The sequence below is a fragment of the Phyllostomus hastatus genome, unplaced genomic scaffold (genome assembly GCF_019186645.2).
Source record: "Phyllostomus hastatus isolate PE091 unplaced genomic scaffold, TTU_PhHast_1.1 phas_contig_34, whole genome shotgun sequence".
NCBI lineage: Eukaryota > Metazoa > Chordata > Mammalia > Chiroptera > Phyllostomidae > Phyllostomus > Phyllostomus hastatus.
In genome coordinates, this window is record NW_025333857.1 from 42,365,811 (window position 1) to 42,393,343 (window position 27,533).

The 27,533-nt window shown below is 39.9% G+C and overlaps 1 protein-coding gene across 6 annotated transcripts in view; it reads left to right on the forward strand.

Moving 5' to 3' along the window:
• NTRK2 (neurotrophic receptor tyrosine kinase 2) overlaps positions 1-27,533 on the forward strand; it is a 327,977-nt gene that overhangs the window by 60,402 nt on the left and 240,042 nt on the right. For all 6 annotated transcript variants that reach the window (XM_045841007.1, XM_045841008.1, XM_045841009.1 and 3 more), the window contains exons 11-13: positions 9,061-9,096; positions 11,317-11,417; positions 17,442-17,541. In XM_045841007.1, the coding sequence (XP_045696963.1) occupies positions 9,061-9,096; positions 11,317-11,417; positions 17,442-17,541 (237 nt within the window). The remainder of the gene's footprint in view (positions 1-9,060; positions 9,097-11,316; positions 11,418-17,441; positions 17,542-27,533) is intronic.

Consider the following 27,533-nt stretch of genomic DNA (forward strand, 5'->3'; position numbering starts at 1 on the left):
TGGGTTATGTTCAAAGCATAAAACAGCCTTTGGCTTCAAAATGAAATCTAGAGAAGGATAGTGTTTATCTTTCTAGCATACTGATGAGCACAACTTGTGACAATTAAACTAATTTCATTTTATTTTTGTTTTTCATTGTTCTTTTCAAAGTTATTCACTAGGAGAAATCTCTTCTAATACCTGGAACAATGGCATGCAACTTCTTGCACATTGAAATCAAGTGGGAAGTTTTAATTATTATTTTACTTTATTTCATTTTTGATATGCATTCCTGAGGCCCACGTCCTGCAATTCTGATTCTGTGGCTCTCGGATGAGGCTTGGGATTTGGTGTTCTGTATTTTTAAGATCCTCAGTGACTCCCAGTTCAACTAAGGGTGGCAGTCACTGGTCTGGACTAGAGCTCTGACCTGAGTAAGATTTTCCCACCCATTGTTGAGTAACACACAATCCTTTGGTTATTTTAGGTTGCAGACAAAAGCTCAGCTAGGAAATAGCAAGCTCTGTTTGAGTCAGAAATCAAAACTCTGGACTAAGATTTAAGGGCCAGTCTCCTGTCCTCTCCCAGTTCAGGCAGGCTACATGGGGGTAGGAGCTGGAGCTTGCTAATGAGGTTTCAGCCCCTCTGCTGCCCAGGAGGAAGGGTGGGAATGGACGTGTGCTTGCTGGTGGCTTTGTGTCTTGGGGCCTGAATGTGCTCAGAGCTGATTCATGGACCTTTTACCTGGACCCCTTTATGGGTTCTTTAGAGATTCCACTCTGTGGTCCCGCTTCTATGGTTCCTGTGACAGAAGCAAACACATTTTTATTCCAGCTGGTGGAAGCAACTCCTTCCTCAGCACCCTGGAATGAAGCTTTGTGTTGTTGGGTCCCTCTGCTCCTCCAGGGGGCTCTGTTGTCAGGACCTAAGGCTCCCCACGCAGATTTTCTCCCATGCTGTCTCCCTCTGTTCTTCAAGGAGCCCTTGTGGTCCCTTATTCTGACATCTCTGGGTGTACAGGTCTGACCCAAATGTCACCTACATCCCTCTACCACAGGTTGCTTTAGCCTTCTCTGACAAGGAGTCAGGCACTTGTCCTCTGAGTGTTCTGCCTGCAGGAAACAAGTTCAAGTTTTCAGAATAGTGCTGTGGAAATCCCATGGTACAGTGGGGTCAAGGCCAACATTTCTCCCCAAAGAAAATTCTTTCTCAGTCCTTTCTTATACTCTCTGCTCTGGGACCTCTTAAAGTCCAGTGCAAACAGTGACCCAGCTCTCAGCCATTTCTTTTGTGAATTCTGCAGGGTCATCCCCTAAGCAGCAGGCATTGAGAGAATGATAACGAAGGAACCTCTTCCTCACCTCCTTTGTGTTGATGCTCTGTAGCCATTAGGGTGAAACTTTCTTCCCAGAACCATTTTTCTCTTGGCACTGGCCTTGTCCTCCCTTATCCAGAGAGTGGACTTGCCCAGGAAGGAGGACTTCAGAACTCTGTCACCCGCCTATGTGAACTTTCTAGACTTGGAGCTTTGAGGAGAAAACTAAGTCAAAGGTTGGTTCCTAGAAGGGTAGGGAAATTTAAGCCATCTCTGCTGTCTAAGCTTTTTCCCTTTCTCCTCCCATTTGGAACGAGGTCATTGGGGACAAAACACATCTGCTACCCATACCCATAATGTTTTGTGCAGCCTCTACAAGAGAGTGCCTGTCCCACTTAACATTTGGATATCTAGCTATTTTTAGGTTTGCTTTATGCTTCAGTGTCAATTTCCATCCTTAATGCCCATGGGGGCCTTTTGCCTTTGGTCAGACTTATAGTGTTATAAACCAAAGCTTCTCAAACTTGAATGAGCATACAGATCTCCTCGTACTCCTGTTAAATTGAAGATTCTGACCCTATGGGTTGAGAGAAAGGCCTAGGTTTGTGCATTTTAAATCAGCTCCCAGGCAATGCTGATGCCACGGGTCTTGGACCACACGCTGAGAAGCCAGGGTAGTTCTGCCCGGCAGAACCTGGGGAAGCTCCTGGAAGAACTGGTCAGGCATCCACACTGACTCCTTTAGGCTATCAATAGTAATATTGATAAAAATATAGAATAATTAGTGCACTGAAATATATTCAAATAAGGTTTGGCAAAAAGTAAGACGAATTCAATGCATGGCTTAAGGAGGCTTGGGAGAGTGAATAAAAAGTAGAGAGAGCAGTGCAGAATTGCATAGAAAGTGTGGAGCTATTTGAGAATTCTCCAAAGATTCTGTTGGATCCTATTTAGCTTACAGGCCAAAAATGAGCCTTGTGTGAGATGAAATTGATCCACTGTGTGGCTGTCATTGGAATTCAATCCTACATATAGAAAAATCCTCTTTATGAACATGAAAGAGTGTGTGAGGCTGTGTGGTGAGGATGTCTTTTTTAAGTAGAATTTTAAACAGAAACCAAAGGCATGTTGCTTGTGAATGTCATGAGGAAGAACCCTGGAGTCTTTGTTAGTATTTTCTAATAAGATAGCACATGTTTCAAGAATTTTCAAGGTCAGGTAGTTCTAGGAACATGAACACGTTGATTGTGTAAGAGTAGATTTTCCTATGGAAATGGTTTACTGAGTGACTAATCGTTTAGGCTTGGAACAAACCTAGCCAGAGCACTAGATGATAAAATACCCTTGGTTTAAAGCTTCCCATTCTTTAGTCAGTACATAAAGAGTGTCTCTATGGCCCACTCATTCAGGAAGATTGTCACAGCTCAAGAATGCTCATTCACACAAGCAGTGGGAGTTAGTGACTTATGCTTCCTAATCCGGGAGCGGTTGTCTCCTATGCAAAATTCACGTCAGGAACAAACTATAAATACTAGAAGAGTTTTCCCCACAGCTTCTTATTCGTGCTGTACTGTTTTATGAAAAGATTCATGACGTCTGGATGAACTGGAGCACTTAGAATTGCCCTCAAACTGGCAGATTTAGATTTGATGTATTTAGGCCAGGGAACGTAGAGAAAGGGAATTCCTCCAAATGAGTAACATTGAAAAAAATAATCCCCCCCCCCCACTTCTACTTACCCCTCAGGCCGTTTGTCAGTACCCAGTTCTTGTCCTGGGAGCGAGAGGGGAAGTTCCACCTGCTTTTCTGACTTAAATAACCGTGAAGTCTGGTTCTGCTATAGGCTCATACTAATCATGATAATTAAGATTTATACTTAAATAGCGCTTTATGTCTCCAGAGCACTAGTGTTAATTAATTATGCTTCCCAAAACTCCTGAGGAGTTGCCAGGGCCAATGCCATTATCCTTTCCCGTCGCATGGAAAACTCCTTTGTACAGAAAAAGCAGAGAGACTCCCCATGCCACATCCATTAATGGCTCAGCCAGAAATGAAACCCAGGCACCTGAACCCCCAATGTTTTCAGGCCCCAAGTTCAGCCTGCCATTAAGAAAGGGAAGAGGAAAAGGATCTAAAATCAAAAGGCCGACCACCATGAGTTAGAAAACACTGTTGACAAAGGACAGTTTGTTTGAAAAGACCAAACCTTTTGCTATGGCTTTATCATATGGAATTCTTTGAAACATTTTTTAAGATCACACTAAAGAGAACCTCAAAATAGAACTGAAATAGAAGTCTCTCTCCTTTTTTTTAGGACATTAAACAGAGACTATAAAAGCTTAAAGGAGGGAAACATGTGTCTTCTGGCCTCCACCATTATGTTTGTCTCTGCAACAGAATGAAAAGTGAGCCCTACTGTCAGGCCACCTATCTTCCCACAGTTTTTAAAAATCCTACAAATGTATTTTTTTCCTGTAACTGTGCAGTCTCCCAGTTAAAAAGTCATAAAGATTTACTCATGGAGATTTACATAAAGATACAAGATTTACTCATGAGCCATAACTGAGTTTAGAAGATGGAAATTAAAGAAGTCCTCATTTAAGCCATTTAGCATCACATTATAGGGATGATGAAGGGCTCTGGTTTGATACTGTTGGGGGGAAAAGTGATTTTAATCGACCATGTTTAGAAGCCTAAGTGCCTGGGGATTCAGAAATCACACGTTTAATGCAGAGCTTTGCTGGGAGTGCATGTGCAACTGGAATACAGTCTCCATTATTCCTTTCAAGGGAGTGCTGCAGGCTGAGCTCTGGACCCGTTAGTCTTCTTCCTGTAGCCACAGACACCATGCCTTAGGTCAGGAACCTATGTGCAAGTGAGTGTAGCACCTGGAGATGCTCAACTCTTCAGAAAATAGAACTGGGACATCAGATAAGCAGATATTCCTGCTCTGAGCTCATCTTCTTTAGGTTGGCAAATGGCTGTAGCTTTGGCCCTTGAGTGCACTGTGGAGTGAGAATGTGGCTTGTTTGGAATGCCAGTGGGGTGTCTGGACTTCCCAGCTTCCCATATTCCTTTCCAGAGATTCCTGCCGTGCAGCTTTTGGGCTTGGTGTCCCCTCCTGTTGCCTATGTTTGAGATTTCTTACCCAATGAGAGCTACTGGGATAGGTTTCAAGGAAGCATAACCCTTCTCAAATCTCCAGGACAAGTGCATTACTCAGGCTGGATGCTACTCATTTATCTTTCATTCATCCTCTTTCTGTTGGCTTTTTCTTCCTCAGAGATAGTCTTTGTCCTTCCTCAGTCACCTTTGAGTCCTGAATATCAACAACAGGGGTTTCTACTGGTAGCATATAACAATGTTACATGACTGTCGTAATTAAACTAAGTAAAAGATACCAATGATAAATTATACTTAATAATGGCAGGATATTTTAAAAATTCGACCATTACCAGGAATCAGGAGGAAAGTGGTGATATTTGTCCCTGTGTCTGCATTTAAAATGATGTTAATAACTGCCTCGCTATGGCAATGTAAACATCATGGAAGGTTCACTTCACTGAGACGTTGCTAGAAGCAAAATACTATGTTGATGAGCTGGGGCCGGCGGGAGTAACATGACCTTTGTTTTTCATAAACTCTAGGTCTCTGCTCCCTCACTGTGCTGGGCTTCCCACACCTTTGCACATGAGGAGGCATTTCTTTATTGTAACGAGTGGGCCCTCATCAGACATAGTACAGTATGCTAGGGAGGAGGAAAAAAACCCCATCATTGTTCCTCCCACATTGTCTTTCTGTGAGTTTTATAACCTGGTGCTAAATTTGGCTATTCCTGACAGCGAAAGTAAAGTGACAATACATCTCATACAGCTGGGAAACTGAAGTTAGGAAAATGTAGTGCTTTTCAGAAATTTTAGATGTGACTGGATGGCTTTGCCGGTGAAGTTGGTAGGAAAAGCATGCACTGATAGGCATCAGAAGTCTGGAAGATAACCTGTGTTACAGATTATGGGCTAATCTGTGTATTTTAGATCCTACCCCCAAATCCCACTTTTTGATACCTGACAAATTGATTTGATGTTTTGGATTTTCCTGGCAGTTTTGTGTGAGGAACGTGTTGGGTGTTCCCTTTCTGTGTGGATGTGGATGGCACCTGTCAGTCATTTTCACTGAGGCTTTGTCACTGTGTGGCTTAGATAAACCTGGCTCCGCATCCTCACGATGTTTTTTTTTACTTTCTTAGGGAATTTTATCTGTAAAAGTGGGTGGTGATGGGTATGGGGTCTCTGAGGGTCTGGGCACAAATCAGGGTGACTGACTAGTCCCAGTTTTAGCATTACCAGTCTGCACAGAGGAAGCCTTATTTCTGACAACTGCAAGGATTTGCTTGGGACTATCCCAGTTTTAAAATTTTAAGTCCACTGTCTCAGAAGTCCCCTTGGTCTCTGGCAGTCTGGGATGGTGGGCCACCCTTGTACAAAAGAAGGTCCTCACACTTATATCTAAACACTTAAAAAATATAAATCAAATTAAGGTACTGTTAAATAAAATAGATGATATTCTCTTCCAAATATATTTTTATAATGACCCAGAAGGCTAGGTTTGAAGTTTGGATTGACAGACTCTTGGAGTTCCATGCTGGAACATACAAGGGAGGACCCACAAAATTGTGTATTTATTCTTATATGTTTAAACCTTAGTCACCTTCAAAGTACTCTCCATTTGGTGCAGTACAGCTATTGAGATGATTTTTCCATTGCTCAAAACAGTTTTTATTTTTATTTTATTCTTTTTTTAACTTAAAAAAATTTATTGTTGTTCAAGTATAGTTTTCTGCCTTTTCAAAATGGTTTTTAAACTCATTGATTTTGATGCCTTTTAGTGCTTCTGCTATTTTTTGTTTCACATTTTCCACATCAGCAAAACATTTCCCTTTGAGGACTTTTTTCATCCAGGGAAACAAACAAACAAAAATAGTCACTCAGAGTGAGATTGGGTGAATAGGGAGGGTGGGGCTGTTTTTGGTCGAAAACTGCTGAACACTCAGCACAGTATAGGCAAGCATGTTGAAAGAATTTTAAAAAAATTCACTGAAGCTGAACACAGCCTCTCACAACACCACCAGTTGGTACACTGACACAGATGGGTTCCTAGAACACTCACCCAGCAGGGGAAGCCTGTACTTCAAGGGGCCCATCCTCCAGAAGATAATTCCATTTTGGGAGTATCACTCCTCATAGTGATTTTGGTAGAGATGGTCCTCATCCATGGCCCCTGCTCCGTGAACTACTCAGTCAGACATGTGTGAGAGGCAGTGAGTGAGCATGTGGACACCCAAGCCTATCTCTCCTGGCTCAACCCTCACCCCTCCCTCCCTTTTGTCTTGGGTCACAGGGTGCTCATACTGGTAGGGGGCCACCAGTGGGATGACAGATGTAGGGGAAAGTCTGGCCAACCCTATTACATATATTTGGGGCCTGTGGGGAGGAAATTCTGGGTCCTGGGCACCTGGAGTGAGGTCTAGCAGTGAAGAGTGGACTCTGGTGGGCAGGCCTTGTACATTCAGACTGTACATTTGAGGGTACAATGGGGAAAGGGACCGGAATGGGATTCTTTAAAGTAATAGGCTTACCGAGAAGTTCAAAGAATGACTTCCTGACTTGGGGGTTATAGGACTTTTCCTTCAGCAGGGGTAAGAAATCCTCACAGTGAGGGGACACCATTTGGTCCAGGAACTTTGCAAAGGGGAAGGACATCAGCATGTGGATGGCTGCCCAGCAAAAGATGTTACCAGGGCTGCCACTGGGATTTCCTGCTACTTTATCCACTGAACTACCTCTCAAACTCCAGGGCAGTCTTCAGGGCCCTCCTCTGGAATGTCACAGCAGTTACAAATAATTCTGACAATACATATTTACACATTGCAGCTTGAAATGTAGAAATGGCATTTGGGATAATAAAATCAAAATTCAGTAGAAATTTATCTGGAATCGATGATTTTGCATGAATCGATGCAGGGCCACTTCACATGCTGCCCAGGTGTGCCCTGCACAATTGCAGATGGCACCTTTCACATGGACAGCGGTCTGACAGGCGCTCCCAAGAGCTATGTCAAAGTGCACCATCACCTGCTTGATTTTTCTCCTGCTAAAGTAGATGTTCTTCCTGTTGCGCTGTGTTAGAATTTTAATTTAAACATTGGGGCCACTTTTATTTGGTTCTTCATTCAGGTCAACCTTAATTATTCACTAGGGAATACGTGAGCAGAAAATTGGCTGGTTTCACCTTATTTTAAAATAATATTTTTTTCTGCTAAAGGTTCAAAAGTGTAATGAGAGCTGAGTGAGATTTATGGTTTACAAGTTTTACTTTTTCATGTGATAAGTGAAGACTAAAAGCATGGGAAGTAGCTTTGGAAATTCATTTTGTAATCACTTAAATGTTATATCAAAATTTAATTTTATTTCTAAGTAGGCTTTCATATAGAGACCCAGTTAGTTCTGAATGGAGAATAAGTAGGAAATATTTTTTGTCACCAGTTCTTGTTGACAGTGACTTTTAAAAAGATTTAAAAATGTGCTTTGGCTGGTGTGGCTCAGTGGATAGCGTGCTGGCCTGCGAACCGAAGGTTCACTGGTTTGATTCCCAGTCAGGACAAATGTTTGGGGTGCAGGCTGGGTCCTTAGTGGGGGTGCACAAGAGGCAACCACACATTGATGTTTCTCTCTCTCTCTTTCTCCCTCTCTTCCCCACTCTCTAAAAATAAATCAATAAGCCCTGGCTGGCGTAGTTTAGTGGATTGAGCGCGGGCTGTGAACCAAAGTGTCGCAGGTTCGATTCCCAGTCAGGGTACATGCCTGGGTTGCAGGCCATGACCCCCAGCAACTGCACATTGATGTTTCTCTCTCTCTCTTTATCTCCCTGCCATCCCTCTCTAAAAATAAATAAATACTTAAAAAAATAAAAAAGTAAAAACAAATCAATAAAATCTCAAAAAAATAAAAAGATTTAAAAATGTTTTGCAAATTCTCATGGGATTATTTTAAACAGAATAGTCTGATCATCTTGGTGAATACAGAGTCATCCAAAAAATTAAGTGGGTATACTTTGGATTTCTATTTGTCATTTTAATTTATAATCTCTTATACATAAATAATTTCAGTAGAGAAAGTACATTTATTTTTTTCTTGTGTCAGGGCAAAAAAAAAAAAAAAGAAAAAATGGTTTATTCAGCCTTTGCAACCTCCCTGAAGACCAAGCAGAAAGCAAAATTGTGTTTTAGATATCATTACACAGCCCGGGTAATAATGTGTTCATGAATGCAAATGAACCTGCCAAAACATAGTTTGAAAGTTACCCCCAAAACATCAGAGAATATTAAGAGTGGTACAGAAACGATCTGTCTCTGGGATGAAAATACCAAAATTGCTATGAAAATAGCTAACTGAGTAACAGAAACAGCAAAAATAAAAGGTCATGATTCATTGATCACTGAAGTTTTGCCAGCTAAAGTGGTTTGTGAGTTTTCTTTCTTTCTTTTTTTTTTCTTTTTTAGAGGGATGGAGGTTGTGGGACAGGGGAGGGGAACAGAGTTAACATGAAGCAAACTGGGAATTTCAGGTTTTATTTACCTGTTCTATAGAATGATCTATTCAGTCATAAAATCTTCAACATATATTTACTTCATTTTAGTGGGTATAAAGTAGTACTTTTTAAACTCTGTATGCACACTTACAAATCTTTGCTTTGTTTTGCTTTTTTAGGTGCAGACCCAAACTATCCTGATGCTATGTATGAAGGTAGCTATCATGTCTTTCTTTTGTATTCTTCAAAAAATTGTCTAGCATGAAATAAATCAACTAAAAGAAGACCTTTAAGCTCAGTTAAATATACCTTTCAATCATTACATAGGCTAAAATAACATTTCAGAAAAAATCATTCAATATTGATGGCCTTTTTCCCTTGATATTTACAGTGCCTGTAAATAGCATTTTCTCTCTCATGCTCTGTTCTTGGAAGTAGTAAATCCATTCTGCTGTAACAGACAATTTGTTTCCATAATTGGGAACTAATTACCTGTTTAAAAGCCATGGCTACCAAGAAAAGGGTGGTGTATCAGTTTCTAGTTATGACAGTAAACCCAATTCAAAATTATGTTTCTTATATAATAAGGAAGTTTGGCCCACAGACAGGACCTCAGAAGTAGGGAAATTTAGGGTGGGTTAAACCAACAGCTCAATCATGTTATTGGGGCCCAGCTTTTATTCATTTCTACCCTCCTCTGCCCATTGTTCTGATTTCACTGATGACCGGCCCCCCTTATGGGTTATCGAATGCAGCCAACAGAGGGGCTACGGTCATTCACATCAATGGGAGAAAGGGGAGAGTTTCTGAAAAGACTCCAGAAGAAAGATAATGTTTCCAGAAACCTCCATCTGGCCCTCCTTGTGTCTGATTCAAAACTCAGTTGGGCCATGGTCCATCTTGCCTCCGTTACTGATAAACGGGATGGATTAACCCTTGACTAACAGACCAGCTTCCTTGGAGAATGTGCTTGAACCCCTTGAGTAAAATGGGGCTGTTTTAGGAATGTGGAAGGAAGGAGGAAACCAAAAGGTCCACTATATTAACTTTTAACTGAACATCTCATCTGTACTTTGATATTTTAATCAAATGTCAGGGAGTTTTTCTAGTTGTAAAAATCCACCTTTAGCAGATTTTCAAGTCACCTTCATGACCAGGAGGCCTCTGTTGGGGAAGTAGAAGGTTAACTTTCAAGACTTAGCTTAAAGTTGAAGATTGATTAAAAGTTAGAGTAGTTAAAATATTATATTTATGTATTTATTTTATGAAATATTTTATTCTTCAATTTTAATATACACACTGAATCTTTTGTAAATGATTCTGTGTTTATATGCTTATTATATGTGCATTTAACTTGAGCTAATTTTAACTGGGGAATTATATTGTCTTTACCTGATTTATACATGTTAAGCTATAATTCCTTCATGCTATGGTTTGGATGATTTTGTGCATGTGATTTGTGTGTTTTTGTTTTTATTTGTATTGATATGGTTTAAAGGAAGAGTATCTCAAATTGCATCACAAAGAAATATGTTTGAATTGTGATTTAACATTCTAAAATTATGATTTGGACTCCTTTCCAGTAATTTCAAGACTTAGTGTTATCTTTCCATTGGCCTCAGATGTCACTTTGGGTCTCTGGGTTGAAATGTCATTATATTAATCTACAGATAGTTTAATGATTTAATTTTGCATAAGTGGCTGGATAGGATATGAAGAGGGGAAAATAAGCAAGTAAATGATATCTCATAGTGTTTGAAATTAAGTTTTAATATATTAACAATGGAAATGGTGAGAATGTAGTTTTACAGTCAGTAACAAAACAGCAAACAGAAAATAGATGCTTTTTCTGTTACTTTCATCCAATTTCAAAGAGACTCTCTGCTAATAAAAATATAATTTAAATTGGTTACCCCAAGGCTTGTGTGAAAAATCTATCCAGAGAAGTTTAGCTGGGACTGACTTAATGAGGTTGTTTGTTCAGGATACATATTATAGACACCATTTCTATTTAGAGTGAAAATACAAAACATTTATACATTTATACAGAACACGTACAGAATTGATCTATAAATTTGTGACTCTTAGATGATCTATTCTCTTTTGTATTTATATTAAATACTTTATCAGAAAGGGGACGTATTATTCTGTGCAGAGAAAAATCCTAAACCAGGTTTAGAATTTGACCACAAAACAAGACAAGGAGGTAGAGATCTGGGTTGAGTATTGTGCAATGTTGGCACTGCACAGTCCCAGTGCCGCAAGGGATTTAGCCCAACAGCCGGGTCCTGTTCTTCTTCCCTAGCTGGGCTGTCAGCGGTTTGGAATCTTGTGATTTGTCTGGCTTTGTTTTGGGTCGTACTATGGCCTTGTGTTTGTCGACAACCTAATGACAACTTCATGGTTCCTTCTCTTTTCCTTTTCTCCAATTTAAGATTATGGGACTACAACAAATAATATCGAGGACACCACAAACAGAAGTAATGAAATTCTTTCCACAAATTCTACTAACAAAACTCGTCGGGAGCATCTCTCGGTGAGTGAGATAGAGAGTTGTTTCCTAGGTTGGTTCTCAGCATTTTGGATGCTTGCATGTTGGAGGTAGCTATTATATTATCTTTATTTTGTATTTTTTTTCAAAATATTTTTCTAAAGTTAAATAAACAACTGAAAGAAGACCTTTGGAGCTGCTTCAGGGGAAGTCTTTCAACAGGACATTTTTATTGCTCAGATGGAAGCAGGGCATTGCAGTTTGGAGGAATTAATGGAAAGGTTTAAGAGAAGTGATAAAGGTAGCCTCTGACTTAATGCTAGCAGTTCCTGTTATAAATATCTGTGCTATAAAAGGTTATCACCAGAAGAGCAAGAAAGCAGCTTTCTTGTACAGGCACATGTATAATTAATTACTCTTGTCTCCCACACCTTCACACCTGTCTGCTTAAACATTTTAATAAAAGTGTTAGCGCCCACCACATGTAAGGATATAATGTGGGAGAATATAAACAATATGAAGGAAACTGAAGTCCATTCTTTTTGGAGCTTGAAGTTCAGTCAGTGGTTGGAGATGTGAACACTAGCACATCATACAAATAGAGCAGTGGTGTGTGGTTTGAGAAATGGAAACAGAGGGGCAGGCACTCTGTTCCTTCCTGCTGGGAGGGCCAGAAGAGTCTTTGTGGGACAGGTGGCATTTTCTGTGGCCTGTGCAGCATGCCTGGGATTTGGACAAAGAGGAACAGAAGGGAAGGGATTTGAGGTGTGTGAACAAGAGCCTGCAGACTGGAAAACAGTCTTGATGGAAGGTAAGGCATGCAAAGGGCAGCATTCGGAGGCAAGGCTGGAGAAGTTGGTTGTGCCAGGTTGTGAGGTTTTGAAACACAGGGCCAGGTGGTTAGATGCACTGCGCAGTGAGGAGACACTGAAGGGGCCTATGAGAGCCCCAGGGTCACAGGGCTCCCGGGTTCTGTGGCAGGGTGATCTCTCAGCTGCTCAGGTGAAAACCCAGCACGATTCCTCCATTTTTCCCTGTCCTTCACTTGTAGTGTGCTCCCAGTTGCCCATCCTGTGAGCTCTGCTTCCTTATAAACTCCGAACCCATCCATATGTCCCCACCTGCACTGCCATGGCCACAGGCTAACTCGAGGGTTGGCAAACTAAGGCCTGTCAGCCAAGCTCTGGCTCACGACCTGTTTCTGTGAGGTCTGAAGGCTAAGAATAGTTTTTACATTTTTAAGTGGTTTGAAAAAAGATCAAAAGAAAAATGATTTATGACACATGAAAATTTTATGAAATTGAAATGTCCGTTCATCAATAAAGTTTGATCAGAATATAGTCATGTCTATTTACATATTGTCTGTGGCTCCTTTGGTGCCACGATGGCAGGTGGAGCAGCTGCAGCAAAGACAGTGTGGCCTGCAAAGCCAGAAACATTAGCAGTCTGGCCCTTTACAGAGAGAGTTTGCCTCACTGCTTGTTCCTGGGTGACCCTGTCCCCCTTCTACCCTGCCCGCCTCTCGCACCCTTGTCATCTTCCTGTCTCCACACAGCAGCCTGAGTAACCTTTTAAAAACACAAACCAGATCACTCATTTTCATTCTCAGAATCTTCTCAATGCATCGTAATAAAACTTTTATTATAAAAGCCCAAATCCTCACGGTGGCCAACAAGGTCTGACATATCTTGCCGGCCCCTGTCTTTGACATCATCTCCCATATCTCTTCACTGCTTACCAGCTGTCTTTTTAAAACACTCTCTTGCATGCTCTGGGCTCAGTCTCATCTCAGAGCCTAACATTTGCAGTTGTCTTTATAAAGCATGCATTTCCTGAAGGTCATCATCACATGACTTATCAAGGGTGTCAGCAGGCAGCCATTACCCCGTTCTTTTTTCTTTTGAGTCGTTATCAATGTCTGTAATGACCTTGCTTGTTTATTTGTTTACTTGTTTAATGTCTTTTTCCTTTCCCTCGATTTTTGGTCAGGGTTTTTCACAGCTGCATCCCTAGCTGCTAGAATAATGACTGGCACCTAGGAGGTCCTCAATAAAAATCAGGCTGATTAGATTCATGGTGAATTCTATAGACTGGGTTGGCAGACAGAGAGATTGGAAGTGGGGTGATGAGTTAGGGGTCTGGTACAGTAATAAAAAGATGTGGTATGTATTTAAACCAGGGCTATGGCAGTGACAATGGGAGGCTTACAATATGCACGTCCTGTATAGAGAGACACACACATATTTCCATAGATGACTATACGCTTTACATTGAAATATGCTTTACAGTGAAATAGCAGGACAAATGCTGTGGTAAGTCAAATGTGGAATGCTTTCAATTCCTGCCTTGTGCAATTATTTCTGTTTTTCTTCTCATACTGAACCACTTAATATATTTTGGTTTAAGAAAGTTGTTTGTGTCCATAGGCATTCAAGAGCACGTGTTAAGCCCACAGGTGTGTAGGTATCCCAGTTACTAATAATTATGTCAACTTCAGTTTTCTCATTTGAATCCAAACGTTAATTTAAGTTCCTAACTGGCATATCTCACCCCAGTTCATCCCCCTACATAGAACATTCTCACCACAACACATTCATAGTACATGAAACTGCTTTTTATGGAGCCATTTTTGAGGAGATTTTTATTCTCATGACCACAAGAATCTTTGTTTACTAAAGGATTCTTTACATTTACAACTGCTTCAGTAGGTTTAAATACTTGTTGGCAGACCATTAACTGCTTTTCAGCAGCAGAACCCCTTCTCATTTTCCAGATTGAATGAAGCATTCATTAGCCATGTAGAAAAGGCAGGACAGGTATTCTTATTCCCAAGTATAAGTGAGGAAATGGGGGCATGGAGAAGCGAAGGCTCTGTTCTAGTTCTCACAGCTGGTCAGGTGTCCTGTGAGCAGAAGGCCTCAGATCTCCTGGATATCAGCCGTGTGCTTTCCGAAGAGCCAAGAGGCTACCGTGGGACTACAGGGAGGTCCTGGAGCTCAGGCCAGGTGTTCCATCGTTTCTCCATCCTAGGTTTCTTATCTGTAAAATAGAGTTTAAGTTTGTATCTTTAGGTATTCTTCATCTACCTGCAGAAGTCTGGAATCTAATAATAGAGTAGAGCACTTAGAGCTAAAATACTGATCTCACCCTGGCCAATGTGGCTGAGTTGGTTGAAGTGTCATCCCATAAACCAGAGTCACAGTTTGATTCCTGGTCAGGGCACATACCTAGGTTGTGGGTTCTGTCCCTGGTCAGGGCGCATGTGAGAGGCAGCCAGATAGATGTTTCTCTCTCATATCAATGTTTCTCTCTCTCACTCTCTTCCTTTCTCTCTAAGATCAATAAGCAAGTCCTCAAGTGAGGATAATTTTTTTTTAAAAAACAATGATCTCTTTCCCATGAAAATGTTAGGATAAAAGTTTTTTAAAAATCACCCCAAATTATTAGACAGATTTAAGGGAAATGATCTCGGTTAGAACAAGTTGATCCACAGCTAGCTTTTTAGGAATCATGACCATTTTGTTTGTTTATAGACTGTGAAGAGAGTTTAGTGTACACTCAGACATTTGCAAAAGCTTTCTGTGGGGGAGCCACGCCCAGCTGAAATCCCAGAGAAGAGAATTATTACACTTTTGCTCCACTTTGGCCAAGTGCTGGCATGTGCTTTTTTTTCCTGTGTTTTGTGACTTATTTAATGCTGTTTCCATCTGACATCAGAGAAGGTGTTGTGGGAGGATTAGCCACGTGCTTTTATTATCCTGGCTTCACTCTCAGCCACATGCTTTGGAGAGGAAGTATAATGCATAAATTGCAGGATTTATACTTGGGCAGATTTTGGTTCAAGTGCCAAGCTTCAAAGGTATGATATTGGGCTGCTTATTAAATGTTTTCTTAATCTGTTTTATCATTGTTATGATTATTAATGATAGTTTACATTAATTTATTATCTATTGTAGATAGATGCTGTTCCGAGCCTATTATCTGTGTTAAGTCATTGAGAATTTACAACCTGCAAGGTAGAATTATTATATTTCCTTCTTTACACATGAAGATCATGAGATGCTGAGAGGTTAAAGTAATTTTGAAGCCATATAACTAATAAATGGTAAATCTAAATTTCGAGCTCAGGAAGGAGAAAAATATATATATAGCCCTGGCTGGCATAGCTCAGTGGATTGTGTGTGGGCTGTGAACCAAAGTGTCGCAGGTTTGATTCCCAGTCAGGGCACATGCCTGGGCTGCAGGCCATGGCCCCCAGCAACCACAGATTGATATTTCTCTCTCTCTCTTTCTCTCTCCCTTCCCTCTCTAAAAATAAATAAATAAAATCTTTAAATATATATATATTTTATATTTATATATATATAAATATTTTATATATATATATATATTTTTAAATCCTCACCCAAGGATATGTCCATTGATTCCAGAGAGAGAGAAAAGTGAGAGAGGAAAACATTGATGTGAGAGAAACACTGATCAGTTGCCTCCCATATGTACCCCAACCAGGGACCAAACCTACAACCTAGGCATGTGTGCTGACCTGGAACCAAACCTGTGACTTTTTGGTTTATGAGATGACACTCCAACCAACTAAGCCACACCAGCCAGGGCAAGAACCCATATTCTTAATCTTTATTTATACTGCCCTCACTGTGAGATAGGTATATCAGTCAGGATAAGCTATGCTGCAGTAATAAAAATCCCCAAATTGTAGTGGCTTAAAACAACAAAGGTTTATTTCTTGCTTCATTACATGTATTAGCAGGGGGTTCTATCAGCCTTGTCCTTATTGCGAGACTAGCTAATAAGCAGCCACCTTTTGAAAGAAAGCATAATATGGTAGAGATGAAGAGAGCACCAGAGCAGTCCTTCTCAGCTTTGGCACTAATGACATTTGTTATTGTCGATGACTAAATCTTCGTTGTCATGAGAGGGATGCCCTAGGAACTTTAGGATGTTTAGCAGCATCCCTGGCCTCAACCCACTAGGTGCTAGCAGTACCTTTCCCTTAGTTGTAACAATTCCAAATTGCAAAGTGTCTGCCATATTTTCTCTGTTTGAGGACCACTGGCTTAGACTGAGATCCTGCTATAGCAATGAAATCATCTCCCTTTTCAGCAAATGTTAGCCAGCTCCCAGTTTAGAGAATCAAACTTCTCTTGGAAGCAGGGCCCTGAGCTGAGTGGTGGGAATGCCAGGAGATAGACAGTCCTGCATTCACCTTTGTTTCTAAAATGTTAGTGTGTGTTTCATTAGCATTATGTGCTGGTGCCTCTGCAGTCCCCAGCTCAGGGCTGTGACAGGGTGCACAGAGAGAGATCTGCCTTTACTCTCTCTACTTGCATAATCCACATCTTGTAATTACATTTTTAAATTAAAAAAAAGCTTTGTATTGACCTCTATCATAAATATAGAGAAGAGCACATGTCATACAAGTATAACCCAATGATCTTTCACAAGTGAAGTCACCCACAAGTGCCCTCTTGCTCCCTTATGGGCCTACTCATTGCTCCAGGGGACCCTGACTTCTCAGAGCAACAATAGGCAACCTAAAAAAATATTTTTGTTATGAACATTTTTCAAACATGTACCACAGTAACAAGAACAGTAAGATGAATCCCATTATATCTTTCACCAACTTCAAAAATTATCAATATTTTTCATTCATGTTTTTCTTCTTCTTTTCTCCAGGTAGGTAGGTAGGTAGACAGATAGGAAGAGATAGAGATATATTCAATATCTACATGTATAACTCAACACAGATATGTTACATGTATCTATGCATATATCAATTACATATACCTATATCTTTATATAATATTAATTAGGTAGCCATTTTTTAGCCTTAACTTATGTTTTTTTTTTCACTTGTAAAGTAGGAATAATAATAGGACCTACATTCTTCATTGTAAGGTTGTTGAGGATTAAGTGAATTGATGTACATACAGTTCTTAGAAGAGCAAGTTGTAGTAAGCATTCCATAAATATTAACTGGCATCACCTTCATCTTCTGGGTAGAGGGAACTAGTTAGCAAGGCCATAACTGCTCTCCCTCCCTTTCTCTAGGTCTATGCTGTGGTGGTGATTGCATCCGTAGTGGGATTTTGTTTGCTGGTAATGCTGTTTCTGCTGAAGTTGGCAAGACACTCCAAGTTTGGCATGAAAGGTAAGGAGGGTTGTGTTTATTTTACTGCTTATGTGAAATCATTTTTGGCTTATGACTAATGCTAATTACCACTAAAGAAGGAAGCAGCTTGATTTACAATCACTAGGTTTTAAGGCTGAAAAATAGCAACAAGGATATGATACTACAAACCAAGACAAAGAAAAATAATGTTGATTACTCAGCACTACCCCCTTTCCAATGAGGACAGTTGTCCCAGAAGACAAAGAACTGGTTTCTTGAGTATCAAGGGACTCATGATGACGCAGGCAAATAGTACCCAAGTTTCCCTTTTGTTTCAGAAAGGTAGGCGAGGCTCCAAGGCAGTAGGCTAGTGATGGATGCAAATATTTTGTGCAGAAAGGTTCTTTCTGCTGTTCATTTTGACTCCTAGATCTTCTGTAGTGTGCTTTTGGTGCTGTTACTGCTTTTTCAGATTCTCATCTTTTGAACTTTGAATGGCGTTGGGAAGCAAAACAACAGCCATTGGTGGTGCATCAAGGCTTTATGAATGAGTGACTTTTCTTTTAAGGTAGAAAAATTCTGAATGCTTGATTAAAAATTAGGGATTATGTCGCCCAAGAATAGATCACTGGTCTCTTTTAGAGCAGTGAAAACTAATTTTAAGGGGAAAACTTGTTTAAATGTTCTTGTTATAGTCAAGAGTTTTAGTGGTTTAAGAGCATTTTCTGAGAAGTTTAAAGTTATATTGACTAATATGTTATTGTTGAATTTTGTGTGGTCTCTTATGAATAGCCACTACCTTGGGAAAGCTGTGAAGAAGGTTCTGTGGTGTCTTAGCTGCATTGGAGAGAAAGTCTGGTGGGTTTCCTTGATCTGTATGGTTTATTACAACTACTGTTAATGTGGCTTGTTTACTTGGAAGAGAAGTCGCCCAGCGTACGCTGAGCTCTGGAGTGGATCAGATCTGTCCCTGGTGTTTCCTCCTCTCTCTTTGTTGGTGCCTGTTACCAAGATTCCCAAACCCAAGATGAATGAGGGAAGTAGTGGTAAGCTGTGGCTCAAATCCCTGAGACCTCTACCTGACTCCCCTTTGGCCTGCTGACCCTTGACATTTCCTTTGGAGGTAGAAAGATCTCTCATTCTCCAATTATAACTGAGTCTCGGGAGAGGGACTATATACTACAGTGATTTTAATTAATCCTACGGTGGTGGTTCACAAACTGGACTTTGCATCAGAAACTCCTGGAGGGCTTGCGAAAACAGATTTCTGGGCCACCCTGAGGGTTTCTGATTTAATAGGTCTGCAGTGGGCCTAAAAATGGGCATGTCTAGAAGTTTGCAAGGGATGCTGATGCTGGTGTTGCTCAAGTAGTCATGGAGAATCACTGTTCCATGGGATAAACATGGGCTACTTGCTGTCTTTCCGAGTGTGACAAGACATGGGAGAGGCATTGCAAACCAAACTTACCCATTGTCCCGTACAACTTCGTGGATCCGCCTGTCAGCTGGCACCCAGGTCTGGACGAGGCTTGTGCTCTCTGCATGTCAGCCACCTACTGTGACATTTTGCTGTCCTCATTCTGACCAGGGGCTTCCTTGCTTTAGAAGCACTTGGAGTGGATGGTCCCAGGCATAGATTTTTGCCAGAGGTAGCTAGCTTCTAGCTCTCTCCCTTTCTTACATTGAGAGTTCAGTTTGAGATCCTTCTGTCTCACAGGCCCTTCAGGGAGAGGACAGTCCACATCCAGGGAGCTCAGCGGCAGCTTTGAGAATCTCTTTCCACCCCAACTTTGTATTAGGAAAATGACTGATAGAACGATCTCTGGAAGTTAGCATATTCCCTGTAGCTCAGTGGAGGAGAATTGGATTCAGGGAATACTGTTTTCAGAGACTTTGGCACTGAGACTGCAACAGTATTTTATTTGGATAATTTGGGGTGATCACTGCTAAGGCACCTACATTTTTCACATGTAACCTAAGGGTATTCTTAATGAATTGTAAGAAAAATTTTACTTAACCTTGTCAGAGAGCCAGTAAATGACTTCCTTCAGGCAGTATGCTTCACTCTCTTAATTCTAAATATAAATTAAATCATTTAAAAAAATTTGTCTAAGAGACTCACTTTGTTATTTAGAATAGCTACTTTTTCTATTTTTAGCTGCATGCCTCTCTGCTATGGTTTGAACAAAACGATCCTGTTCTGAGGTTGTTGGTTTACTAGTCAGATGCTGAGTTGATGTTTTTGGGGACTCTAGTAGATGAGGCTCACTCAATGAGGGCACATGAAACTGCTTAAAGGGTGGTGTTTAAAAATTCATGTAAGTTAATGTACTGTAAATGTTATTAGGGCTGTGATTACTGCTGGAAAAACACGTCTGAAAAAGGGAAGAAAATGTAAAAACACTATTATATTTCCTGAAATAACTAAGAAAGATGTCAGTTGTGATTTCTGAGTAACCAGGTATGAAATGTGCATAGCCTTGGCCAGAACCAATGGCTGAAGTGCAAATGAGTTACTCCAAGTGTAATTCTTGCCCTCATAAGCACCTTCTGGGAGATTCTGTCCCCATTTGTGTTCCCTGTCCTGGAGGCAGATCGAAGCAGAGGAGGGCTGCCAGCCCACCCACAGGCAATTACATCTTCTTACCCATTTCCAGCATTGCACACTTGGGTCTTAAGCATTGATCGTTTCAATTCGTGATTATAAACTACAGTTTAATGCCATCAAAGGGCCTTGGGTAACACAAACCAGAAACCTCTTAAAATCACACCGTGGCTGTATACAGGACCTCTCCAGCCTCACAGATTGACCTGAGAACCCAAACATGATTGATGGCATTGCTTCCATGGGAAGGTGATCTCTATATTCCAAAATGGTGCCTCAAACCTTGAATTTAAAATACAACTGACAGGCTGTGGTATTCTTTGGAGATGGGTCTATGTGACTGTAAACTTTTAAGTTTTTTTCTCTGTTCTGTTGATTCACCGTAAGCAAATGCCGGTGGTGTGTGGTGCCATCTAGAACAGGTAGGCCAGACTGTGAGCCCCATGGTGACAACATTCATGCTGGTCTTTTTCGTCATTACTTATCCAGTGCCAAATCCACAGTTGGCACCGAGTAAACATTAATTGACTGAATGAATGATCACAGAGGATTTTCAACTTCGCCCATTTTAGTTTGGTAATTAGAAAACAGTATTTGGAGTACAGTTCATCTGTGAATGGTTAAAGAGCATTTGGGGGGCTTTTCTAAGTTTCTGAAGGGCTCAAAGCCCTCCCCACCTTTTGTGTTCAATTATTCCAGGTCCTTAATGACCATACACTGGAGTTCTTTTTGTTCAGGTTTTGTCTTACGTTTTCACATGCTATTTCAGATAATTGTTGTTGTTTAAGTTTAGAGGGTTGACTTTGGCTCTCCATTTTTGCCCACAAACATCTTCAATTTCTGCCTCTCTGAATGTGTGGCCTCGGAGTATGTGTCTTTGTCCTGCTCTGAATCCAGCAGAAGTGGCAGCTTGTGGCTCCCATCTGCATGTTAACCTAGAATGTATCTTGCATTATTGCTTGATATTTTTTAAACTTCTTGTTTCTATGACCAAGAGACTACTGGCTCTGCTTTGAAAATGATGTCAAGAGGTAGGATTTACCCCAGTGCCTTTTTTTCCGTGCTCTTTTCTGTGCCTTTACACTGCCCTACTGCTTTTTGGTCAAATATCTAGTTATCATAATTGTAGAAGTTCCAAATAAAGCTCTCCTATTAGTGCTTGGCCATTTGTATTGGGATCAATCATATGTGTGCTTACTATTGATGCATAAAATGTGGAACACATGTATCTAATTGTATGTCTATATTGATATTCCTACACTTAAAAGCATAATTTTATCCATTTTCTTTTAAGGCTGCCTCTGATTTATTTTAATTTTAATTTCCACTGAAACAGGCCAGAAAGGTTTTTCCAGAGCAGCTTTATTGCCCAAGGAACAGGCAACCAGGCCTCTGAGTGCTCTCACTTATGTTTAGCTCTCAAAATGCTTCCTGGCTCCCTTTGCTCATTGAAAATGTTGAAGTGCCCATGAAGGGGAAGTGGAAGCATCTGGAGGCCCAGAGGCTGCCCTGGCTTCCAAGAGTGCTCCACGTGGGAAGCCGGCCTGATGGCGTTGATGGTGTACAGGGCTGGAAAAAATATAAGGGAGCCAGGAGGGTGGAGGGAGCTTGGCACTCATCACAATGGTAAGAATAGTTTTGGCCATCAGCTTTGAGTTCCTTGCATTTCATGATGAAAGTGCACATATGATATCTGTTCCCTAGGTATTGATGTATCTTCTGTCCTTCTAGAGTAAATACCTAAGGGACACTAAGAAATCCTGCAGGAGGCATTGGAGGGGGAAGGCTTTCTCGCATTCCGAGTCAATAGTTTCCGTATTCCCTTTGCATTCATTCCTGCTTTTGAGTGGCAGATATTTCTAACTACTTACTGACCAAACAACTACACTGCCCAAGAATGCAGAGCCACGTGTTCTTAAGTTCAGAGTCAAGGTCCAGAGTTTAAGTTTCTCCTCTTATAAATGATCTTCTAAATGTCTTTCAACAGCAACCAAAAATTTGGCTATTTAAAAATAGTCATAAACATACTGGGGCCAAAGCTAAAGAGGTTGAAGGTTAAAGCCTTTTCTATGAGCTGAAAACAATTTTGGAAAGCTTAGGAGGTTGAGTTTAACAGATATTTGGATCGACTTTTAAAAGAGGGAAAAATGTGACCAAAAGCCAGAAACAGTTGTAGAAACATCTGTAAGGACAAACTGTTTTCCATATGCCCCCCACCAATCTCCACCCCACTATTTTTAAAGACAAATAACATTAAAAAATTGTACGAGTAACACATGAATCAATTCTTATTTTTCACAATTTCAGGCACTTTGGAACTGGATAGAACTAAAAGTGGATGTTTCTCTTCTTGAACCGTCTAGAATGCATAGGTTGTATGAAAAAGAAAAAAATATAGCTTCTCTTACTATGTAGATAATCAAATAGATAGATTCACTTTTGGTTCCATAAAGAAATAATAATACTAATTTTGTCTGCATCTTTTTTCTTTTTAGTATTTTTTATTGTTGACACTATCATCCTCTTTCCCCCACTTTAAGGGTCCAATTTGCTTTGCATATCTTACCATGTCAGTACTGAGGTCTGCACTGCATTTTATTTAATGGTGTTTTTGTGTAGTCTGGTGTCAGGCCACTTGTGTGTGACACCTGGCTCTATCCACTACAAGGTGTGTGACTTTGAGCAAGTTTCTCATCCTCTCTGGCCTCAGCAGCTATTGAGGGCAGTAGTTGTATCGACTTCATGGGGTTGTGATAAGACAAACTGTGTTTACATGTGTGGAGCACTTGGGAAAGTTCCTGACATTGAGTAATTATTATACAAATATTGACTATTATTATTGTTGATGAATTGTGATTTATTTTTTCCTTGAAATGGACATTTACATTTTAATCAAGTTTACAGAAAATTATTTCAAATAATATCTTACAGCTAAGACAGATACTTGGAAATGGATTGGTGAGAAAAAATGTGTACATTTTAAATATTGATATTGATAGATTACTTTGCAAAAATGCTTCATCAATTTATACTCCCACCAACTTTTTGTTTATACTTTCATCTATATTAGATATTATCAGTCTTTTATATTTTTTCCAATTCAGTTAAAAAGATATTTTGATGAATAGTAAGGTTAAGCAACTTTATTATGTGAAGAATAAGAAGCATTTACTTTTACTTGTTGACTTATAGATTTATCTTACAAATTATACATATATATATAAAATAAATCTTTCATTGATTATATATGTTGCTCACATTTTCTTCTATTCTTGACTTTTTTTTTAATAGTGTCTTTGGAAAGAAATATTTCGTATAGAAGCAAATCTGTTCCTCTTTTCTATTTTAGTTTCTATGTTTTGCTTGTTAGGAAGGCCTTTCCTGCCCTATTTCTTTTACCTGTTTTGCTCTGTGTGTGTTTTTAAACTTAGACCTTTACTCTTTTTGAAAAAAGTTAAAACTTGAGGTGAAGTACTCTATCTTGTTCATAGCTGTATGGAGTAAAGATATTTGAATGACTCAGGGTGACATTTTCAGTGAGACCAAGAGTATTGTTTTGTCTTTCTGGAGTTAGAAAGCCACTAATAAAAAGAAAAAGAAATCTTTCTTTTTAAATATTTTATTTATTTATTTTTAGAGAGGGAAGGGAGGGAGAAAGAGAGAGAGAGAGAGAGACATCAATGTGCGGTTGCTGGGGGCCATGGCCTGCAACCCAGGCACATGCTGTGACTGGGAATTGAACCTGTGACACTTTGGTTCGCAGCCTGCACTCAATCCACTGAGCTATGCCAGCCAGGGGTAAGAAAGAAATCTTGAAGAACTTAGTGATTATCTCTTTTTATAAAGCAAGTAATGAGCATTGTTGGTTCTCTCTTATAATGAGGGAATGTAAACCTCAAAAGTAGTATGATAGAACATAGGTTATCACAGGAACCATTTTTAACTGCCCTCCCCTCCAGCTTCAGAGGGGGCTTCAAGTATATCTTACTCTCTCTTAATAGAGAACAAACTTCTTAAATAAAAATCAAATTCTCAGAAATTTCAGAAGAGACATCATTTGAAAGAGCTATTTGGTAATTTGTCAAATTGGAAATTTATCAAAAGAAAAGAATTAGCCCAAGCATTTCTTTCCTGTCGCTTAGAGATATTATCAAAGTGTTTTCTCTGTATGTTCGATGGAGGGAGTGGGAAGTTCTGCTTTTACTTCTTTTGGGGCAACGTTTGAGTCATGTCTCTATGAGGACAAAGTATACTTATTCTTTGCAGCATCTTGGAAAAGGGTAAAAACTTTTAGGAACTGGCCAGATCACCCAAGACAAAACTGGAAGAAACAGCTTTTATTTCCTTAGCTTTGTAAGTGCACTGACATTGAACTTTTAATAGTACTGGTCTCATGGGGGGATCCCACACTTCCAGTGTGATTCAGGGGAGATGCCAGGTTTGCCTGTAACATAGAAAGCACTCTCAGTATTGTTTAGGGACTTTCCACACTACTAGTTTCGCTAAAAGGTGAAGGGTTCCTTAAGAAATTAGATTTTGTGTTTAAGAGTCAGGTAAAAATTGTTACCCCTTCTTTGGTCCTCCATAAATCCTATAGTGAACTCATGTTGATCTTCTTACACATATGGTGGCATACTTTAAAGAAGATTTCCCAAATTGGAAAACATGCTGGTTTTCTTCTGATCCTTCTTGATTTGTTTTTCTTTTCTACCTTTATTTTTTCCCCCTGCCGTTCTGTCCTTCCACATCTCTGTGCTTCCTAATTTTACATTCTTTCCTCTCTCTTTTGGTTTTCTTCTCTTCACTTCTAGCATCTGATGTTGGTGGACAAGATTTTTAGAATTGACGAAGAACACATATAACTTGGCTTAAATTCTAACATATGCTCTGATTTTAGCTTACTTTATTTTGGGCAAGAATACTGAATGATTGTGGAAATAAACTTAGCTTTAAATCAGCAGAATAGTCATGTGATGATTCAGAAAATAGCCTGTTGGAATACTTTGCATCCTTTTTTGTTCGTGAGATGTTACCTCTTCAGTCTTCAAACCTAGGAGCATAGAGATACATAACATTGGGGACTTATGAATCAGATAAGCTTAGGTTCAAATCCTAGATCTCCCATCATTTTGGGCAAATTTTTAAATTCTCTAAATCTTAGATTCCTCTTTAGTTAAATGAGACAATAATATCCATCTCTCAGGTGAATAAAAGAATTAAATCAGTATTTAGTTTAGTGCCTGGCTCATTGAACTGATTCTATGAGAGGTGGTTATTTTTCAGATTTATGTTATAGTAATACACTATTAAGGAAACGAGTATGAGAGTACTGTTTGAATTTACACTGAGTCTGAATTACAGAAAAATGTCCCAAATGTACACAGAATATAGTAGTGTCTTAAGGTTTATTATTGAGTTTATAGAACAATTATAATTATAATGTGTCTCTACTTTATGGGCATGTAGTATGATGATCAAGTTCCTGAACACTAGGCTCATTTTAAGCTCTTCAGCCCTTAAAGATACTATGTGATAATTATTGCAAATTCTTAATTTTACTGTCTTTGAACATTTTATCAGTTTAAATTGTGTTGCACTCATGAGAAATCTGTTTGAGTGAGTGACTGACTTGGCATGTAGGTTTTACTAGTTTCTTTTGGGAAGGGCATTTGCTGCAGGGAAGGCACTGAAAGGGCAAGTGGGGTTGGATGGGGAAGACAGCCCACCCCCAATAACCATTAGCTTAAACCTAGAAAGAGGTTTATGGAGCCTTCTGTTCTGATGTGTCTTCCTTTTCCATGGAGAATATTATGACTGCTAAAATGATTTCTTTTAAAAATGGACTTTAATTTTTTATGTATTTGTAGCCTGTCAAAGATGAAAAAAGGTATCCTAAGGTGTAGCCAGGCAAATGCTAGTGGAAGACCTTTGTTTAAACACACTGGCTTCTTCTGTGATCTTCTGGGAACTTATTGGTCTCAGGGCAGAGAGAATGAAAAAGGTAAAGATGGATGGATAGAGAGAGAGAGAAACTGCATTCTAACTCTTTAAGGCTTTGGTAAGAGATTTATTCCCTGACATGAAGGCAGTCGAGTTGTTTCAGGCCTGACTGGTGACAGTAGGAGGAAGGAAGGGGACGAGAGTTCAGGGCTGGGAGCTGTGTGTGGTGGGTGGGAGAATGTTGGGAATGAGGTGGAGTTTCTGTGTGCAGTCATGCTTGTCAACTTTAGTAGTCCTGGTAAAACTTGAGGAGAGTCAACCACCCAGCTGAGCCTTTTCCACCTTAATTCCTGGATTATCTGTAAAAGAAAATTGTGTAAGGGCTAGAAGTACAAGTTTTCCCAATTTACAGGACCAAAAGGCATCTGAGGGTCCCCTTCCGCTTTAATATCTGCCTTCCCAATGCAAAACTGTTCAAAACAACCACACACTCACTGAAAGAGTGTCATGTACTTCTGGTGATATCCTGTATTATTTTGGTGTGTAAAGATAGAGTCTTTAGTTTTCCTTCACTATGGAACCACAATTTCCTTAATATTAACATATAGAATATTGCATCTTTATGGTCAATACTAAATAGCCCTGGATGTATTTTCAAACTTGTAATCATCTCAAGAAAGCATTGCCTCTAGGTTATAAACAGAAGCTATTTCCTCTTTAGTTGGCATCCCGATGACTCTGTTTGCTATTAATTTGCATGTAGTATGAATGCTGGCAGGAGCACCTTTGACATTCCAGCTTAAGCCAAGAGAGGCAGCCTGCCGCTCCATCTTTTCCTGGAATGGTGTGGGTTTCAGGGAGCAGATAAACAGCTGGGCTGTTTCCCAACTCTTTTGAGTCAGACGTCACAGCATGGTTTTGCTATTTTGTTTGATATAAATCCTTGGAACGTTAGATATGTCAATATTGAAATGGCACATACATTCCATAGCCCAGAATAAATAACTTCTGTGTTTTTCACATGTAGCTTTTCCTCTATGAGTGTGGAAAACTGCAAGGTGATTTTTAGATGTGTATTTATTTGCATATCTCATAATGATTTATTTCTCACATTCTATCTTGTTTCTCCTGTCATGCTGTGGCAGTGGGTAGAGAAATAGCTAAAATGCCTAGGATGGGGTTGAGAATGGAGCAGTCACAAATCTCAAGCACAGACTGTAAGATATGTGATTTTATATTTCTGTAGGTCAATAAAATATTTATTTTTATTTCTTTTTGCACTAGGTAGCTGGAATTTATTCTGCTACCAATCTGGATAACCTGACAATTACGGGCAATTACAGCAAATTTCATGTTTGTTTCATCACATCAGGATCACTCACTTACTCCATTTCCTCAGGTTGCATTTCAGTTTCCAGGTGGTGGCGGGGTGCGTTCCTCAGGGGTGATCAAGTGCCACAGCACAGGAAGGGGTGTAACTGTGGCC